The sequence below is a fragment of the Equus quagga genome, chromosome 11 (genome assembly GCF_021613505.1).
Source record: "Equus quagga isolate Etosha38 chromosome 11, UCLA_HA_Equagga_1.0, whole genome shotgun sequence".
NCBI lineage: Eukaryota > Metazoa > Chordata > Mammalia > Perissodactyla > Equidae > Equus > Equus quagga.
In genome coordinates, this window is record NC_060277.1 from 98,678,577 (window position 1) to 98,698,651 (window position 20,075).

General features: G+C 47.6%; 1 protein-coding gene across 1 annotated transcript in view; it reads left to right on the forward strand.

The window, feature by feature from the left end:
- Positions 1-6,837, forward strand: part of LOC124247680 (ADP-ribosylation factor 2) — a 19,458-nt gene extending 12,621 nt beyond the window's left edge. Inside the window, exons 4-5 of the mRNA XM_046677206.1 lie at positions 2,969-3,093; positions 5,014-6,837. Coding sequence (XP_046533162.1) covers positions 2,969-3,093; positions 5,014-5,175 — 287 coding nt within the window. The 3' untranslated portion in view covers positions 5,176-6,837. The remainder of the gene's footprint in view (positions 1-2,968; positions 3,094-5,013) is intronic.
- The last annotated feature ends 13,238 nt before the right edge of the window (positions 6,838-20,075 follow it).

A 20,075-nucleotide genomic window follows, 5' to 3' on the forward strand; every position in this document is an offset into this window, starting at 1 on the left:
TCCCTGTCCCCTAACCACCCAGCTCCCCTCCCATAGACAATCACTTTTGTTTCTGGTGTATCTGTCCAAAGATAGTTTATGCATATTCAAGCAGCTGCTGATATATATTCCTCCCCCCTTTTAGAAACAAATTGTAGTATACTATTCATATATAAATTTACTTTTTCTATGTTCTCTCAGCTCAAAAGTGTAGTTGGTCTGATGCCAGCTTCTTTTGTTCCTCAGATAGGGATCTAAATTAAAACAGAGTATAAAGTGGGACCTAGTATTTATAAACCTTTATCTTATTAGGAACGGCAGAGGGATAACGTGTCAGCTTCCATCCTGTCAGTTTTGCGGTGCAGGCCAAGGATCTCCTCGAATCCTGGGTGCCCTGGTTTGCTTGGTCCTACTCAGAGTCCAGAACTACTGGTAGCATATCAGATCTCTGGGGAGAGTGTTGGATAGTCAGCACTTTTTAATCTGATGTCATATAACAGACACGACTGAGTCGCAGGCAAGCCCCAAACATTCAGAAGCCATGGGAGCTCCTGTCTGCCAGACTGGGCTGCCCCAGAGCAGCTGTCAGGCAGCTGTTGGGCGGGCCTGGGAAGCACGGAGAGAAAGGACAGAGGGCTGGCGCTGATTTTCCCTCCTAGACATAGTTGTGAAATTTCATCGTCAGAGGAACAAAGAGTCGTCTTATCCCACTACCCTTTTCCTCCCAGCAGGGTCCCTTCTGCAGTATCCCCACAAGTTGTGGCTTAAGCTGGACATACATCGCCGGTGACTGATGCGCCTGCTGACGCAGCACCTTTAGTTCTGTTGAGTCTTTATCACAGTGCCTTCCTGCAGTTTGTACCCACTGATCTTCTATCTGCTTGTAGAGCTCCGTGGAGCAAGTTGAACCTCTCTTTATGTCGTAGCTCTTTAGATATTTGAAGATAGTTATCCGTCCTCCCAGTAAGTCTTTCTCTAGGTGAAACAGCCCCAGTTATATCAATTATTTTTCTTTTTTTTTTTTTTTTTAAAGATTCTACTTTTCCTTTTTCTCCCCAAAGCCCCCTGGTACGTAGTTGTATATTTTTACTTGTGGGTCCTTCTAGTTGTAGCATGTGGGATGCTGCCTCAGCATGGCTTGATGAGCGGTGCCATGTCTGCACCCAGGAACCAAACCCACGAAACTGTGGGCTGCCAAAGTGGAGCGCGTGAACTTAACCACTCGGCCACGGCCCCGGCCCCTCAATTGTTTTTCATATGACATGGTATCTAATTCCTTTAGCATCCTATTCATTTTTTGAGTCGCTCCAGTTTGCTGTATCTTACAGTGTGGGGTCTAGCACCGACCATGTAGCATTCCCAGGATGTTCTGACGGACGTATAATAGAGGAGGCCTTTTATCACCCATATCCTAAAAATTGAGCTGCTGTCACTACTGTTGATACAGTCTAGGATCAAATTAGTTCTTTTGGCAGCCACTTCACATTTTTGTCTCATAAAGAGTTTATTGTCAGCTAACAGATTATTAACATCATTATTGCCCCATGGACCACTGCTAAGACTCTTCCCCATTCTGTTTGGATAGTGTGTTGGATTCCTCCTGGGAACATCCTCTGGAGATCCTCTGGAGATCCCACCCTTCCTCCAGCCAATGTGGCAGTGACCAGATCTTTGTAGGTTTCAACACCTTTGCTCAGATACAATGTGATGGTACCTTTCTTTGACCTGTCTGTTGCTTCTTGGGGTTTCTCTGGTGCTGTCTAGTTTGGGATGCTGCAGAGACTTCTGACAGCAACTACCTGGAGTTGGGCTGAACCTCAAAGGTTAGGGGCACAAGACTCCCTCACTTCAGACACCAGCTGCAAATTTGGGGGGGGAGTCCCCAGACCACTCTAACTTCTGATAAGTTTGCTACAAATTTGGCAGTACCTGCTACCCTCTTAGGTTCAGTAATTCATTAGAAGGACTCACAGGACCCAGGAAAGTGCTATACTTATGATTACAGTCTTTTTTTTTTTTTTAATTGACACCTGAGCTAACATCTCTTGCCAGTCTTCTTTTTATTTACTTATTTTTCCTCTTCTTCTTTTCCCCAAAGCCCCCCGGTACATAGTTGTGTATTTTTAGTTGTGGGTCCTTCTGGTTGTGCTCTGTGGGATGCTGCCTCAGCATGGCTTGATGAGTGGTGCTCTGTCTGCACTTAGGATCCAAACCAGTGAAACCCCGGGCTGCTGAAGCAGTGTGCGTGAACTTAACCGCTTGCCACAGGGCTGGCCTCACAGTTACAGTCTTATTATAGCAAAAGGATAGAAGTGAACCAGCCAAAGGGAGAGATGCATAGGGTGAGATCTAGGAGGCCCCAGATACAAAGCTTCCATTGTCTTCTTCCCATGGAGTCCGGATGCATTACCCTTCTGGTACATCAATATTTGATATATGCAGACTATTGCCAACAAGGGGAGTGTATCTGAACTTTGATGTCCCTAGTTTTTATTGGGATTTCATTATGTAGGCATGATACCAAAACAAAGTGATTAAAAATGAGCCTTTTGGGGCTGACCCAGTGGTGCAGAGGTTAAGTTCACGCACTCCACTTTGGCGGCTTGGGGTTTGCCACTTCAGATCCTGGGCGTAGACCTACCCACTGTTTTTCAAGCCGTGCTGTGGCAGGTATCCCACATAGAAAGTAGAGGAAGATTGGCATGGATGTTAGCTCAGGACCAGTCTTCCTCAAAAAATAAATAAATAAAAAAGAGCCTTTTTCTTTCTATATTCTTGTTATTGTTCACCTGGTGAAGGGCTGTGATGCTTCTGAAAAAGATAGGCTAGTTGGGTGTACAGCAGGCCTCCTAACTCCAGAGATCACGTATCCTTCCATATTGATTACTTTCAGTGAAACGACACATGTAAGCAGGGAGAAGCTGTAAGCACATAGAAACAGCAGCCGTTCCAGGTTTGGGTTACTAACATGCTTGTGATTTCTTGCCAGGTCTGATTTTTGTGGTTGACAGTAATGACAGAGAGCGGGTCAATGAGGCCCGAGAAGAGCTAACCAGAATGTTAGCAGAAGATGAGCTCAGAGATGCAGTTTTATTGGTGTTTGTAAATAAACAGGTATGTTCCTGGCTTTCTGAATACTGGAACTGAAATTTACTGTCAGATGCTCACTTGAAAATAGAGATATTTAAATTAGATGTTTGCCTTCCTCTCTCCAGCCCCTACCATACCCTTTCCTCTACCTTTTTAGCCTTTGTCTAATATTGATCCATTCACTGACTCGACAAGTATTAATTGAGCATCTACTAAGATCCAGGCATTGTTTTAGCTATTGTTGATACAGCAGTGAACAAGGCAACAAAAGTCCCTGCATTTGTGGAGTTTACATTCCAGTGGGAGGAGAGTCAGTCAATAAATAATATATGTCTGGTGGAAGTGTTGTGGAGGAAGGTAAAGCAAAGGAAGGGGGCAGGATGGATGTGGGGAAGGGCCGGAATGCCTCTCTGCTAAGATGACCTCTGAGTGGAGACCTGAAGGCCAGCGGGAAGGGAGCTACGTTGGGTCTGGAACAGCAAAGCAGCCAGTGCAGCTGGAATAGAGTGGGGGGTGGCAAGGGGATAGATAATGTATCATATGGAGCCTCTCATCCAGGAGGAAAAAAGGCTTCTAGGTCAATGTAACGTAAAGCAGTAACAGAAGAGTGGGAGGAGGGCCGAGGGTAGAAGGTCAGCCTCGGGAATTGAAGCTGGAGTAAGCATGGGAAGGAAGGTAGAGTCACGTGGAGTGTACTTGTCCGAGATAACCAGGCTACATTTTGATGTGTTTCCTTTTACCTTCACATGAATACATTTGTTTTGTCATTGAGATCATACTGGTTTGACGGTGTTGCATCCAGTTTTGGCACTTCAGATTTATCAAAAGTATTTTCTCTTATCATCCAGCTCTCTGTAAACATGATTTTAAATGGTGGATGGATCACCACTCACTCAACCATTACCCTGCTGTTGGGTTCCATGTCAGTTCAGAATTTCACTAGTAATCGTAACAGACTTTCAAAAAAAAATAACAGATTTGTTCTAATTATAAAAGCAGAACATGCTCATGGTATAAATATGCAAATAGTTCAGACTATCACGTGAAATATTCTACTCTCATTCCTCAGGGTGAAACACTGTTAAATATTTTGCGTCTCTTTCTAGAGAGAGTGCTTTCTCTGCCTCTGTCAGCAGTTATGTGATTGTTTCATATTTACATTCTGGAGATCATAGTCTGCCTTCTGTTTTGCAATCTGCTTTTTCACTTAGCGTCTTAGGTGTCCTTCTATATCATTGTATTCGGAGCTACCTTGTTCTTTCATCCTGACTTATTCAAATTCCGTTTGCACTTGCTGTGTGCCCAGCACAGTTCTTGGCGTGCGGGATGTATCAGAGGACAGGATAGACAGAGATTCCTGAACCTTGTACAGCTTGCATTTTAGTTAGAGGAGATGGAAAATAAATAACATACTAAATAAATAAATGTTGTAATATAATAGCATGTGGTGGGTGCTGTATTTAAGAAGATTAAGCAGGACAATGAGGAAAGGTCAGGGCCTCGGGTCGTGAGGGCCGTGCAGACCACCATGAGGACTCTGGCTCTCATGGTGAGAGAGACGGAGCTGCTGCAGTGTTTTGATGGAAGATCTGACTTTCACCGACTGCAGGGAGCAGGAGCAGAAGCAGAGACCAATTAGGAAGTTATTTCAGTAACCCAAGTGAGAAATGATGGTGGTGGGATCAGGGTATAGCTGTGAAGGTCGTGAGAGGTGGTCAGCTTCTGAATATATTTAGAGGTTAGAGCCAGTAGGATTTCCTAATGTGGAGTTGAGAGAGAGAGAAAATTAAGGATGGTTTCAGGGTTTAGCCCGAGCAGCTGTAAGGCTGGACTTGCCATCAGCTGAGAGAAGACTGTGGGTCAGGGCAGGTTTGGGGGAAGAGCATAATAGTTCATTATGTGGATGCAACATTATAAACTGACTCTTGAATGTTCTCTTTCAAGGATCTTCCCAATGCTATGAATGCGGCAGAGATAACAGACAAGCTGGGCTTGCATTCCCTCCGCCAGAGAAACTGGTACATTCAGGCTACTTGTGCCACCAGTGGAGATGGGCTTTACGAAGGCCTGGACTGGCTCTCCAACCAGCTCAAAAACCAGAAGTGATCGGAAGCGACCCGTTCCCTGTGCAGCGTGGCGAAATGAGCTGGCCTCTTGTGTGCATGTGTGCGTGTGGGGAGCCAAGCGTGGCTGTGTGGCTGCGAGTGGGAGCAGCTTTCTCACACCGTGCCTTAGACGCGCTGTCAGAAAACCAGTCTTACATTTTCAGAAAAACCAGTGTTACATTTTAAGTGCTACCTTCCATTTCAATAGCTTTGATGATCGGTTTTGCAGTTGATGGAGGAGTCCGGAGGGCTCACTAGTGCTCCGTAGCTGGAGTGGTCTTCATGGTGGCAAGGAGGAGGACAGTTGGCACGTGGACTGCGTTCATTTGTGCCGTCCTGGATGTGGTGTCTCTGCACAGCTGGGGTCCTGTTAGACTTTGGTGTCCTTTTGTGAAAAAGGAAGGAGCTGTCGTTCTTTCCCGTCACTGCCAGAGCTAGCAGCTCACTTTTCAGTACTTTGAGGCAAATGATCCTCAAGAGAAAAAGGCACTTGCTTGCCACAGGTTTGAAGTTCAGATTTGAACTTTTCCCTTAAATTGTGTCTAGCCTGGACTTCCTGGTCTAATGTGCTTTATTTAAAGGAACCATGTATCTTTTTTGTTAGAGTATCAAGAGTCCATAACACTAGAGAATTATCCAGTCCTTCCCTTAGAGTTCCTGCCCTGATTTGCCACATGGAGACCATTTGGGGTGGTGAACCAGAGTGAGAATGAGGCTCTTTGCTGGGGCCATGCGGTCAAGCAAAGGGCCGGGCTGAGGACGTGAGGTGGCGTCGTGTTTGTGTCCTCCATCACCGTCTCAGGTGAGGCCCCTGAGACTGCTGCTCCCACTCCTCTGCTCTGTGCTGGGTGTTCTGCGCGCGAAGCAGGAGGGTCACTCCTGGATGGGATCCTCGCTGTGTCCAGTCTCTTGGTCCAGCTTTGGTTTGGGTCAGTGTCTGTTCCCAGAGCCACGTGCCGGTGAGTTCTGAGAGTTTGTGAGAGAATCAAGAAGTTCATTTTGGAGACAAAATTCCCAGCAACCCCTGGTGTTGCCCTGAGTTGGTGCTAAATTCTGCTATGAAAGATGTCTAGCCGGCTCTCTGTGACACTGACTCCCTTCTGGATGGCAATAATGTCTTCTGTGGAAATGTACTTTTTTTGTCCTCAAAATATTAATAAAAGTGGCCTGGAAATGAGCTCAGATCACTCAGTCGTCTAGAGCTCTTTTGTGCAGACGGCTGTTGGCCAAATTTGTACCTAAGCGCTTCCATTACTTTACCTTTTAAAATTCCATTTTCAAAAAATCTTTAATCAAATTACACAGGAGGGGAACGTAAGGTGAATTGTGCCAAAATTAAACTTTGTTTATTGATAACAATGAAGTTGCTGTTACTAGGAAGAAATTTCATACCATGATAACTGTGGGGTGTAATGTTTTTCTTAAAATACTGACCTTAAAGAATGTTCATTGCAATACTGGCAGTTAAGTCCGGATTTGATTTTTAACCATGGGGTAATTCCTGAGAAATGTGTAGACTGTGTGCCTCCAGTTGGCAGGGGCTGTGTCTTCCACCTTTGTGTTTGTGCTCAGTACAGTGTACCTAAGCCTGGTGCTAGGCCTCGTGAAACACGTGTTGGTTGGCTGGACAATAAAGAGCTTGCTCTGGAAGGTGGAGAGGACAGCCGTGTGCTTCCGAATGTCTTGAACTACTTTAAAACCCCACCCCCCCATCCCAGCACACCGCCCACTGAAGGCTCCCAGGGTGCCTGTACAAAGACAGCCACAGAGGTGCTGTCCTCCTCGTACTTTGCACGACACTTTGAGCTACACTCTTTCTTTCTCTCTGGTTTTGGAGCTGGGGAGTTGGGGTAAGTGAGGGCACTTCCGTGTAGTGTCTTTGGGCAAAGACGTGGGTCCCTGGAGGCCATGTTCACATCCCACCAGTGTCCCTTCCTAGCTGCTGGCCTCAGGCCTGTTACTTTTAGCCTCTAGTCTCGGTTTGCTTGACTGTTAAATGGGGATAATACCACCAACCTTGTAGGGCTGTGAGGATTAAATGTGTCAGACCTTTGAACACCTCGCTCTGGTGGGTCCCTGGAGATAGCTGATGTCCAAATGTGAGCAGCGGTGCTGGCCACAAACTGTCGGCACTGTTCATAGAAGTGAAGTGGGATGGGGTGGGGCTAGGTTTCATTCTCCTGCTCTGGTCACCTTCTCATCCCACTGGATGCTCTCTCCCTTTCTAACCATGATAAATGCTAATAAGCCCAGCCGGGATGCTCCGTTAAAAAAGCACACTGCTGTGTGTCACCCTCACCCTTTTTTTCTTTATTTTTAAATTCTGTGACTTTTGGTATATTCACAGAGTTGTGCAGCCACCACTGGACTAAACTATTAGACTATTTTCCTCACCCCCAGAGAAACCATGGATCCCATTAGCGTCCATTCCCCGTTTCTCCATTCCCCATGCCCCCCGGCAAGCACTAATCTACTTTCTGTTTCTGTGGATTTGCCTCTTCTGGGCAGGTGTGGCCTGGGGAGCTGGGGGTGCTTTAGGGAGCGCTTAGGTGCTGTTGGTCTGACCGCAGCACCAGGCCTGAGGCGTCAGCCTGATTACGGATGAGGCGGAGTGGAGCCCCCAGGGAGAAGACTGCCCCCCAGAGTTAGGCAGCTGTGGAATTTCTTACCTTGAGAGGAAAGGTGGTACTAATAATTAATGCAGGGACCCAGAGCCTAAAGTGTGGTGTGTGGTCACCCTGTCAAAGTGGCAGGAGTCTGAACTCGGAATCAAAGGCCAAGGCTGAAATCAGAGCCCCGCCCATTCGCCAGCTGGATTCAGTGGGACACGCAGCCTCCTTTTCCTTACCTGGAGGAAGTTCCCCTGCTCACCTGCATTCAGCTCTGTGTAAATACCAAGAACATGTGGGTGATGTGGGGGCTCCATGAGTCAACTTCATATATTGTGGATCATGTCGTTTGATCTATTTGAAATAACGCCTTGAGGCTGAGAACGTTTCCCTGAGTTGCTCTGGACAGGAGGGCTTATACTCCTGTCGAGGGAGGGTTCGAGTGAAGTAAAGTCTGGCACCCAGAAGCGACCTGAGTCCTTGGTCCACAGGTGTCTGCAGACAGTACACAGAAAGCCTGACGATATGCTCTGGAGACGCTTTTTTCTTTGGAAGTGTTCAGTATTTTTTTCACCCTTGTGGTAGCAGCTTCATTGAGCTATAATTCACATACCATACAGTTCACCCATTTAAAAGTGTACAGTTCACTGTTTTTAGTATCTTCACAGTTTTGTGCAACCATCACCACAGTCAATTTTGGAACGTTTTTATCACTCTGAAAAGAAACCCTGTACCCTTAGCAGTCACTCTGCTATCCCCAGCGCTGGGCCACCGCTCACCGCTGATCCTCTTTCTGACTGTAGAGTTGGTGGGGACACCTTAAACTTTGCTTTTTCACCACTCTGGTCACCGAGGAGCACCACCCCAAGTTTTCTCCTGTTTTGATTTTCATTCCTTCACTGGAATGCATGGCTCGGGAAGCCTCTAGGAGGGTGCTGTGGCCACACGCAAACATTGAATGGACCACTGAACGGTGACTCTATGGTGTCCTTTGGCCAGTAAATAGCTTGCTGCTGCTCATCACCACTAGGTGGTGCTGCTCGTCCATCCCACTGACCTACCTGCAGCCCCGGCAGGGCTGGGCCATGGGGGTTCCCAAGTATAAGAGAATCCATCTTCTTGCCTGTACTCTGAGTGACCCAAAAACAGAGACCACAGCCAGGGATATGCCTGGAAGAGAAAGGCAAAATAGGCACCTAGAGCAGAGGACTTATGGGTGCCAATAGTAACAGAGGTATCAGTGTCAGCAGTGGTAATCGGACTCGTAAAGCAGTAACTGTAAAGCAGTAAATGGCCACTATTGGGCATACTGGATACCGCTTGAGCTCTCTAATCTTCACGCTCAGCAAGGCAGGTATATTACTTCTGCTTTGCAAAGGGGGAAACCAAGGTTCAGGAAGATAAAATAGCTTGCTGGAGGCCACATGGCCATGATCCAGATGCAGCTCTGGGGCACCAGGGCCCCTATGCTTCCAGCACACACTGCTGCCTTGGGCTCTGGGCCAAAGACCTGACACGGGCCTCGAGAGTTGGGCAGACAGGGAGGGAAGGAAGCCAAAGTGCCCAGTGGAGACCTCTGGGGAGGGCCCAGTGTGCGGGGACAGAGCAGCATGCGCAGAGCCGTGTCAGCTGACATGCAAGGGGGAATAGAGGTGCGGGGGAGGCCGGGGCAGGGAGGTGCGCTATTAGGCCAGGGGAGGTCACGGCCAAGGGAGACCCGGGCTACCCTGGACGCTGATAATGTTCTTTGGGAAGCAAAGACGGTAATCACGGTTTTCTAAAACTGGATTGTGGTGATGGTTGCACAACTGTATAAATTGACTAAGAACCATCAAATTGTTGGCTCACAATGGGTGAACTATGGCATATAAATATCTCAGTAAAGCTGTATGAAGTTTATAATCATGAAACCAACAGCCACGAGGGTGCTGAGTCACTAGGTCTCAGCAGTGCTGTAGGCACTTTGAGAAGAGAGGTGAGTAGCATCTCACAGTAGAAAGCCTGACTGATGGCTGTCCAGCCTTTGCTTGAATGCCTTCAGTGCCAGGGAACTCGGTACCTCATAAACCAGCCCATTCGAGTTTGAGATAACTCTCTAATCCTAGAAAGTTGAAATCTATCACTCGTCCTTATCCTGCTGTGCAGAATAAACCTCTTTGCTTTGCCATGTGACATCTCTTTCAGCACTTGAGGTCAATCATTGCATTCCCCCCAAGTCACTTTTATCCCATGCAGAAATCCCCATGGTTTTCATATGACAAGATTTCCAGCCTCTCCCATTCTCCTGGTGCTCTCTACCATACTCGCTCTTATCTGTCAGCATCCTTCTTAAAATGTGGGGGCCCGATATTCTGAGATGTCAGCCCAGAGCCATGGTTAACGGTTTGGATCCTAGAGTTAAAGCTCTCTGGGTTCAAATCCACACTCTACCACAGCCCAGCTGTGTGACCATAGTTAAAAATACCAACCTCTGTGAGCCTCAATTCTCCGTCTGAGTTATTGTAAGGATTGTGCTGACCCTCACCTTTCTGAGGGGTTCTGCTCTCCAGCCCCTTTAGGTGGGCTTGGCCTGGCTTGGTGATGGCTAGGGCGAGGGAGAGCCATCCAAAAGAGCAAGCTGTGACAACTGCGCATCAGCCCAGTGCATATGAACCAGTGGGACAAGGGACTCCACCCTCTGCCGACCAGGCTTTCCTCCCATGGAGCTTTGGTCCTTCCCAGAGGGGATGAGACAATGGGAGGTGGGGCAGAAACTTCTGCTGCTGTGCTGTCTCGGATGCCCAAGAAATTACTCCTTTCTTTCTCTTTCCTCAACAATTTCATTTGAAAAATTTCAAACACACAAAGTTGAAAGCAGTATTTGGCAAATCGTCACCTAGACACAACAATGGTTCACGTTGCCCCGTTGGCTCCGTAGGTCTCTATTTAGACATACTTCTTTTGCTGATTCATTGGAAAATAACAGGCAGACACCATGACCCTTCACCCCTAAGAATTTCAGCACAGATCTCCTAAGCACGAGGACATTCTAGACATAAACACAAGGTTATTTTCACCCCAAGAAGATCTGTGCTAATTTCTTAATATGTAATTTCCAGTTCATATTGAAATATCCTCAATTGTCTCCCAGTTGCCTTTTATAGCAGTTTTTTTTTTCCCAAACCAGGATCCAGTCAAGTTTTCCCCATTACATTTGTTTGTTTCTTTAATCTGTTTTAATCTACAGCAGTCTGTCCACCTGTTTTTTTTTGCCTGGCTTTTTTTCAGGAGAGTCTCCTCTTAATGTCCCCCTCTGTCCACTGCACAAACCTCTCCCCAAACTACCCCCAAGGTGGGCGAACAGGCCACATACTGCTCCACCCCGAATTACTGTCATTCCAGGCCTTTCTCGTTACAATCTGTTTACTTGAGGAAGCGGCTACCCCACAGGGCCAACCTCGGGTGTCTACACAGCCCAGCCTTAGCCAGGTCTAGGGCTCCAGTCAGTTGAAATCTAACTTGGTTCTCTGCTCACCTCCCTCTGGGGTTCCCGGGAGTGTAAACGCCCTGCAGCTTCTCCCACCAACCTGTTCATCTCTTCTGACGTTGCCCTCAAGTCACCGACTCCACACACTATACTTCCACTAACTAAAGCTTACAGACAAAACAGACCTTTCCCCCTTCCAGAAAGATGGACATCCTTTTTGATCAAAACTGCACACAGTATGAAGAAATCATTCAGGTACACACAGCGCAGTACTGGCATACAGCAAGCACTCAATAAATACAGGCTGTTGTAGCTGGGGCAGTGCACATGGGAACATTTCTCTCCTTCATCCTTCTATGGAGACTAAGGTGGCAGCTGTGCTTTGGCAGCCACTTCATGCTAATGAAGCACCTGAGCTTCTGATCATGTCAGACCTGCAGATCTCCTTTACGTGAAATGCCGTGAGGCCACCTCCCTCTTTTACATTTGTGCAGATGCTTTTAGCAGCCCAGTGAATGACATTTGTCCTTTTTCATTTTGTCTGGGCTCTGGCCCTTCATCCCAACCGGTTGCTTCATTTCGAATCTTGGGATTTTGCCACTGGATATATCAGTTCTCCCTCCGGGTTTTGCTTTCTGCAAATTCGATCCCCTGACTCATAAGTCATCATCTGAATAGATGACAAGAAATAGCGAAGGAGACTGGGGCGTGCCATCGGAAACCCCCCTCCAGCTTGATTCACTCATGCAACAGATGTCCCCTGAGCACCTGTAATGCCCTCCAGAGTGGCACTGCTTGATTCTCTACATGTGGATGTTCAGCCATGCACAATTTGGTTAATCATACTTTAAATGTAGCCCTTATTTCTTCATCTTGTGCACCAGGAATCCCGAAAGACTCAGGTGCTATGCTAAAATTAAGTATACAATATGCATAGTAGTGCCTCCATGTACCAGTCTATCAACAATGCAAATGAGGTTAATTTGACCAATTACCCTTATAAGCCACGGTGGCCACTAGGAACACCTGCCGTCTTTTGTAAGGGCTCAAAATCTGACTACAGATCAACATCAGACATCCAATCTGATTTCCGGAATCCACCTTCTCTCTCAAACCCGGGCAACATTTCCCCTCTCCCATCTTTCCCCACCCCTCTCAGCTTCCTGATTTCTCAGTATTTGCCAGTAGGGGTTCTGTGGTCACATTGGAAAGCTCTCGGATATATGTGGCTGGAATCAGGAGAGCTGAGCTCGTGGAGATCAGCAGGGCTCCCCTTGAGTGCTGCATCATCAGTCTTGGGTCCCAATTACCGCATAATCATGTTTGCTAACCTTTCCAGGTTGAAGATTATTCTCCTTAATAAAAGAAATGGGAGAAAATTAGGAGAAAGGAGGCTTTAACTTTTTTCAGTCTATTATTAACATCACATAATCTGCCTTGAACATCTCTTCTGTTATTCTTGCTCTGAAAAAAATTCATTTTTGAAGGCTGCTTTTGTTATGTTTACACGTTATTACAAGCCCTCATCATTCTTGGATTCAATAATAATAATAATAATGCCATCTAATCTTTATTGGATACTTACTGCATTCTAGGCACTGTGCGAAATGTCTTACATCTATTCATCTCGTTAGTAAGCATTTCTGAAACGATCCGTTCTTATAATTTGTCTTTTCGGTTTTCTCATTCATGTTCTTAAAATCTGAGCATAGCCATGAGCTCCCAGTGCAGCCACTGCATCTCTTTAAAAGCTGCCGCTCTCTACTTTCTCCTGGGTGATGGGTCCTGCCTCTGAAGCTAGGACGATCTGGGTAGGCAGGAATCCTGCCTTCCAAGACCGGCAGGAGGCGTGGTTCCCCGGGCTGTACGGATGATACAAGGTCTTGACTCAGGGTAACTGGTGGCTATGTAAGGGAAGGGAGAAGCTTAAAATGAACCAAGGAAGGATGCAGGAAGTGGAGAGGTGGGCTGAGCATCAGGCTCCTAGGAGTGCAGTGGGAAGGAGTCCAAAGGTTAAAGTCTGGGAAGCCTGGGCTTGGTCAGGAGGTGGGGAGAAGGAAGTCATTCCAGATGGAGGCGGTAACAGTGTGAACCCATCTGTGAGGGTTCATTTTGTGTGTCAACTTGACTGGGCTAAGGATGCCCAGATAGCTGGTAAAACAGTATTTCTGGGTATGTCTGTGAGGGTGTTTCCAGAAGAGATTAGCATTTGAATCTGTAAATTGAGTAAAAAAGATTCATCCTTGCCAATGTCGGCAGGCGTCATCCAGTCCATTGAGGGCCAGATTAGAACAAAAAGGTGGAGGAAGGGCAAATTCTGTCTTTCTTCTTGAGCCAGGACATCCATCTCTCCTGCCCTCAGACATCGGAACCGGAGCTTCCGGTTCTTGGGCCTTGGACTCTGGGACTGACACAAGGCTGGCCTTCCTTTGTCCTTGGACTGGTTCTCCAGCGTGCTGGCAGCAGGTCATGGCATACCTCAGCCTCCATCCTCGTGTGAATCAATTCCTGTAATGACTCTCCTCTCATACATCACGATATATCCTATTGGTTCTGTTTCTCTGGAGAACCCCACTACACTATCATTTCTTTTTTCAGTAATGAGCGTCAGAAAGGAGTCCAGAGGACAGGCTCTCTCTCCACTTCCTCAGCCTGCTGAGGACTGAGGCTGACAACAAGCAGGTAAGATCTTATAGGGTGATGTACTCTTAGCAGAATGAACTTTTCTAATGATTTCCAGAAGGCTGAGTTTCCTCACCACTCCTGGATCTTGCCTCTGTTCTGTTCTGTGATTTGCATTAAGAAAAAAAAAAGATACAGCTTCTCCACTGTGCTGTGAACTCTTTGAGATAAGGAACTGTGTTTTTGCAAATTTCCCTCCTAAGACCTAGCATGGGGTAGGTGTTCAACAAATATTTGATGAGTTAATGAATGAAATCCAAATACTCTCATTATGCTTTTCTGGCTGGGTAGAGAAGAGTCCCAGAACAACATCATTTATATTTTTTTCTCCTTCAACAGACCCTAGAAATTCTCCACAATGCATCCATTCTCAGATGTGTGGATTTCCAGGCAAGTGTTCTGCACACAAAAACTGCTCCATATATGTTACTGGTTCATCTAACTAAAGACCCCAGAAGAGACTAGCACCCCAAAGGAGCAAATATTTCTCTTCTGGGCTCCCCAACTTAAAGCAAACATCGCTATTATGAGCAGGCAGTAGGCAGTTAATAAATACTTCTTGACTAATTAGGGAGTGTAAGTATGCAAAAGTGGTGAATTAGAAAGAAAGAGAGCTGCATTAAAGATAATCAAACCACGAAGTATCTAGAACAATAGCTTCTCCCCTGCATTGTGTGTGTAGGGAGAGAAAGGCTGGCTAGCTGGCAGCTCTCCCTTCTCATTAGTCTCCACCAGGATAGTATTGCAATTAGCTCCGGATGGCACAGCAATTATCTTCTATTCTTGGAACAAACTCCTGGGAGATCTGAGTTTGGGTGGTGAAGGAAGGTTTTACCAGGGACAGATAAATTCACTGTGAACCCCTTCTGAGTGAATACTCCGCGTGTGGCTAATAGAATGTTAGCCATCAATGTAAACCTGACTGGTGGCTTCGTTTTATATCAATGACACTTAAACACGAGCTCAAGAATTTGGATGGCCAATTAACAGAACATGGCTCGGGAAATTATAGGTTTCAAATTTCAGAAAAATCGGTGAATTTAGACAACTCGAATATCTGCTCCTCATTAAGGTAGACAGCCTCGGCCTCCAAGTTCTGGCTGACACGGGCTTGCTACTGAGATGGGGACTGAAAGGAGTAAAAAAATAATGTTCTCAATTATCTTGCCAGTTATTGAGCCGGGTAAAGACTCCACCTCACCGCCCACTTGACAATCCCTTTTAAACAGCTAAATTTCCTGCATTTTAATCAGCTGACAGACCCAGGAGGACGGGCTGTCTGGGATGTTTGCTCGCCCTGGCTGGGGAGGACCGGGCTTGGCAGGCACAGGGGCCTCCAAGGTCCTTGTGGAGGGTCCTTGCCAAGAAGAGAGCCTCTTCCTGGGGTCAGAACCAAGCCACAAATCCTGGCTCTCCGACCCCTCCAACCAGCAGATCTTCGCTTCCTCTTCCACCCGTCATGCTTTTCTTTCTTCTGTGACAGGAACGACAGCTGTAGGGCCTGGAGTGTTTTGTCAAAGGGCCTAAGCTGGAATCCTGCCTGGTTCCACTGCCTGCTAGTTGGGTGACTCCAGCTTTCTGAGGCCCAGTTTCTCCCTCTAGAAAATGGGTATGATAATATCTGCCGGAATCATCCAGAAGGTGCTGGAAAGAGGAGGTGCCTGGATGACTGCCCTGAGCCTGCAGGAATTGTATCCACTGGTTTTGTTGCCCACAGTCATTACGGGAATGCTGATGATCACCTGTGCTTAGGACGAGCCCCAGGAGCTCTGTGTTGATGCAGGGCTTCCCTGCAGATGGTGCTGTGGCCCGGAGAATGCTGCTAGCGATAGGTGGGGAGAGGGGCAGCTGCACCTGAGGGTTCAGCAAAAGGTGGGTCCGGCCTCAGTTTCTACTTCCTATACGTCCTTGGTGTGTGCTCCCACAAAAGTTTCCCCACTGTCGCATTTGGTTTCTCACGGGCCAGTTACCTGATAAACCAGTGACTCTGTTTCTCCTTTTCCGCCCTCTCCAGTGGATGGAACAGTGGGTCTCGCTGGCCTCCTCTGCCCAGGCCCCTCCTGCCCACCTCCCCAGACTAAGCCAGCCACTCCCCTTGACCCCTGCGAAGCGCTGCAGTGGCCTGTGTCTGCATCTCCTGTGATCCCTCTGGAGCGTCTTAGCATTTAGATGACTCCCCTGGGCTCTTGGAAACATCCTTGTTCTGACTTTGTTTCCCATCTGAGATGAAGCTAGGCAATCTGAGAAAGGAGCTAAGCCAGTGATGCAGGAGAGAAAGCCCCAGGATCCCCACTTGGTGCTTAGAAGACAAAGGCCCACCTTTACGGCCCAGGTTAAAGGGCTGGGCTTGGCTCCAACACACCAGATCGGAGTCCCAGCCCCACCACCCAGGGCTCGTGTGACCAGAGGCTCATTATAGGGGATGCCCTAAGTCTGCTTTGCCTGCCTGCCCAAGGAAGAGAATGACCCCTGCCCTCTAGGATGCAGTAGTGAAGATGAAATGAGATGAGACACGCAGTGGGCTTGGCAGAGGGCCTGGCACACAGTGATATTCGCACGAAGGTGGTTACTATTCAGTGAGGAGAAGAGGTGATGGAGCCGGGTATCAGACCTGGGAGCAGACAGGACAGCTAGTGAGGGAGGACCGTGGGAGGGAAGTGACAGTGGGTTCTGGAGAGGAGGGTTTCTTGGTGACCGTTGAAAGCCATTGTGGAGCCCCGTCATTACTCTGCAGGCCCCCTGGGGTGGCCGTGTTGGCAGGGATCTGGGCACGGGGCAAAATGAGCCGACCATAAGGCCAGCTATATGGCCATCTATTTTTGCAACAAAAATAGATGGTGTCACAGGCTTTGAGAGCCGGGCCCCTTTGACCCGCAGCTGGTAGTGGAGGCCAAGGCCTCCTGGAGACCACCCCACTCCTGATCAGCTACTTTCAGGCCAGCAAACTGCAGGAGGCAGTGAGTGCAGGATCTAGTCTCCAGGAAGCCAGTGCCGAGGCCTGAGGGCTGGAGCCTGCACTGAGCACATCACGAGGGGACTGAGACTGTCTCTCCCCCGTGGTGATCCTGTCCCTTGTCCCATGAAGCTGCCTTCCTACCACAACAGCAGTCTTTGTCACATTGCACAGTTGGAAGTGCAGTTCTGAGGCCTGACTGCCTGGGCTCACACCTAGCCCCACGTGCATTTGCTGTATGGCCTTGGGCAAGCGACTTAGCCCCACTTTGCCTCAGTTTCCTCAGCTGCAGATAGAGTTGTTGTTAACGCACGTGAGGTGCTGGCAGCAGGGCCTGGCATTGAACACACGCCCCATGGGTGTGATCTGGAACTACTGTGTGCTGGTGCCCAGGTGTCCCAACCTCACACCTCTTTCTCTCCCTTTTTATAATCAATCAGTTTCTCAAATTTCCTTGTCTCTGTCTGTCTTGCTTTCGTCTTCCCTTTCTTAGCACCCTATTCATTCAACAAACATATGAAGTGCCTGCCATATGCCAAGCACTGGGGAGGGAAGGGTATAGTGATGGAATATACAATGGGTCCTGCACGAGACTCTCCCAGACTCCACAGCTCATCAGAGCAGCAGTCTTTCCATACTGCTGCTGTTTGTACCATCACTACAGTGGAGCCTGGCCCTGAAGGCCGAGCCCACCCAGCGCCCACAGAAGACAGGGCTGCCATCACCCTCACGTTTGGGGAGAGCTGGTGATTCTGGGGGAGGGGGATCTTCCTTCCTGAGACAGGGGCATCAGGGGTAAGAGTCTGGCTGGGAGTGAGTTGGGCCGGAGGCTGACAGCATGGCTGTCAAATCCAGGAGCTCCTCATCCAGGGGCCGTGTGCCTCTGCCCTGCTAATGACAGAGCCATCACTCACAGGACACCATGGAATCGTGCAGGACCAGAGACCGCTATATCTCCCCAGACAGAGTGACAGATGTCATGGGGACCTGGAGAGCTCCGTGGGGAGAGTAGGGATACCCTCCCCCCTCAATCATGTCATGTTCCCCAGAGTCACACTGAAACATTCTTATACACCTCAGTGCCTTTGCATGGGCCGTTAACCTCTGCTGAGCCTGCTCTCCCCTGCCTCAAGCCTTCTCCATCTGAGAATGTCCCACATATCCTTCAAGACTCAGTTCCAGGGTCACCTACTCTGGGAAACCTTCTTCAATGCTCCAGGACAGAAGGAATCCGCGTGTCCTCCACGCTGCTCTGATGCCCTGTGCAGACCTTTCCTACCACGGTGGTCACAGTGAACAATGAGTATTTGTCTGGGTGTTTGTTCCCCCTGCCGTAGACAGTGAGTTCTTGAGACTAACGACCAGGTCTCTGCTTTCCATGTATCTGAGGGCTGAGCACAGAGTTGACCTTCAACACGTGTGCTGAGGAATGGATTGTCATTGCTGTCACCATCCGCCTCTCCACAAGTCTCCACGCTGAGCAGGAGCCAGTCCCTGCTTGATGCCTGGCCTGGAGCACAGACCTGCCTTAGGGGTTGGGGTTTGGAAGGCCAGCTGGATAGAACAATCTAGAATGAGGAGGCATTTTTCTATTGAGGACCAAACCTAAGCTCTTTTTTCCGAATGAACCACAAGAGACCAGTTTGGAATTGTTTCTTCATGTACATGTTGAGTCTGAGCTCAGATCTAACTAGTTAAGTCTCTTATTCCTATCTGAGGTGACCCACAAAACATGAACTGCACCCACTGGAGGCGGAAGTGAGACAGAGCGTCACAGGCAGAAGTCCAAGGAGATGCCTCACAGACCACAGAGGGAAAAAACAGAAAAGCAGTTTAATTTCAATTTCGTAATGCAGAAACAAAGTGTTCCTCGTGTTTGCTTTTAAAATGGAGAACAAAGAACATAAAGTGACTTAAATGAAGAAAGTAATTAGAAAAAAATTCCTTCTGTTCTCTGTGTGATGGCTAGTTAAGGAAGAGAGATGAGGACAGGAGGGGAAGGGAAAGGAAGGAGAGCAGTGCGCAGAGATAATGCTGGGAAAGCAAAAGGCCGAGAGGGAAGGGTCTTTGAGAAAGCCAGGCGAGGAAGAGCGTGGACACACACATGCGCATGCACGCACACACGTTCTGATCTCATCAAAGACCTGCTTTTTAAAATTTGTTTTTGTTTGTTGTTCTTGTTTTTGCCATTTTAAGGAGGCAGTCTTGAACCCATGTCTCTCTTGCTTTCTGACTTCTACAATGAGAAGTTGCCAGTGAGAAGTCTAATGCTATTCTTAGTATTGATGTCTTTTTTTTTTTTTTTACAACCTGGGGTTTTTTTCTCCCCCTCTGGAAACTTTTAAGATCTCTTTTATCTTCATACACATCACCATGAAATTAGTGTGGGCCTCTATTCATTCATTGTGTTGGATGCTCAATGGGCTTTTGAAATCTGGAAACGCAGGTCCTTCAGCTCTGGGAAATGCTTTTGGATTGTTTCGTTGCTAATGGACTCCCTTCCATCTGCTGTTTCCTCGGGCCTCCTAGGGAGATCTTCTACCTTCCCTTTATTTCTCTCTCCTATTTTCCATTCCTTTATTTCTTTCCTCTTTCTGAAAGATTTCCTTGACCTTAGCGTCCAGATGCTTCTATTGTCTATTTTATTTCTGCTGTCACATTTTCAATATCCGAGGGCTTGCTCCTCCTTCTCTGGTTATTCCTTTTTTTAAACAGTTTTATTAGGCATAATTTACACACCAGAAAATTCACCCATTTTAAGTGTATGACTCAATGATTTTTAGTAAGTTTACAGAGATGTGCAAACATGAGTAACATCCGTTTTGGATTACTCCTTCCTCTACGAGCTTTTGTTCTAGTTTCATGGGTGAAGTGTCTTCTCTTATCTCTCTGAAGATGTGATGACCGTTTCTTTGACATTTTCTTTCCTCCAATTTCCTCTCTTTGGCTGTTGCTCAGCTGGTTTCAGTTTCTCTTTCGTGTTGGAGATTTTCCTCAAGTTCTTCGTTGCCCTTTGCGGTCCACTAATATTTAAGAGTAAAATATTAAAAAGCCATCTGGACATTCTGTGTGCATGGGGGTCATCTGGCAGTTGATGAGCTTCACCATAGGAGTCATTTGGGGGCCGTTTCTTTGGGGATCCCCACATGTCAGTGGCAGTGGGTCTTTTCTAGGGGCCATTCAGTTTCTCC